Source organism: Sinocyclocheilus grahami, unplaced genomic scaffold (assembly GCF_001515645.1).
Source record: "Sinocyclocheilus grahami isolate Dianchi unplaced genomic scaffold, SAMN03320097.WGS_v1.1 scaffold12518.1, whole genome shotgun sequence".
NCBI lineage: Eukaryota > Metazoa > Chordata > Actinopteri > Cypriniformes > Cyprinidae > Sinocyclocheilus > Sinocyclocheilus grahami.
Window position 1 is genome coordinate 5,292 of NW_015514464.1, and position 664 is coordinate 5,955.

Consider the following 664-nt stretch of genomic DNA (forward strand, 5'->3'; position numbering starts at 1 on the left):
TTGTGATCTGTGTTTAGTAGTGATTGTGTGTATTTGTGTGTCCATGTACCTCCTGTTGGTGGGATACAGTTCGGCCGTCACCACGTCCAGTGAGTTCCAGGCCGATATACTGAGTCCGTTATAAAGGCAGAGCATTGCTATCATCATGGACTCACTGGTGCCGAACCACAGAAAGAAACAACTGATGCCGGACAACACCATCGAGCCGCCTGAACTCAACAACACACAGCAACATTTGAGTTTAAGTATGTGGTAAATCTGGTGAAGTATATGGTGAAGTTTTTGGTGAATCTGGTGAAGTGACTGACCTAACATGCTCAGACGGCCCACTTTATCCATAAGGAGGGCGGAGACTATGTTGCCTGGCAACACGGCTAGCGTGCCAAGGAAGTTGATGAAATACACCCAGTACGCGCTGTAATCGTCATCGAACGTCATCTGACAGCCAGTCTTGTTGTGCGCAAACGTGGAGTTGATCACAGAGGAACCGATGAATTTCGAGTCGTCGATATCTAAACGAGAGAAGAGATATATGACAGACTTACAAAAGTTCTTTAAAAACCTACAGAGAATAACACAGTGCTGTACAATTAAGACAGACAGACAGATGATAGATGGGTAGATAGATAGATAGATAGATAGAGTCAGATTATAGACAGACAGA

At 44.6% G+C, this 664-nt stretch overlaps 1 protein-coding gene across 1 annotated transcript in view; it reads right to left on the bottom strand.

Moving 5' to 3' along the window:
• Positions 1–512, bottom strand: part of LOC107578882 (synaptic vesicle glycoprotein 2C-like) — a gene marked incomplete at its 5' end in the record, with an annotated part of 3,412 nt that extends 2,900 nt beyond the window's left edge. Inside the window, 2 exons of the mRNA XM_016264785.1 lie at positions 50–209; positions 309–512. Of these exons, the coding sequence (XP_016120271.1) occupies positions 50–209; positions 309–512 (364 nt within the window). The remainder of the gene's footprint in view (positions 1–49; positions 210–308) is intronic.
• Positions 513–664: the final 152 nt, after the last annotated feature.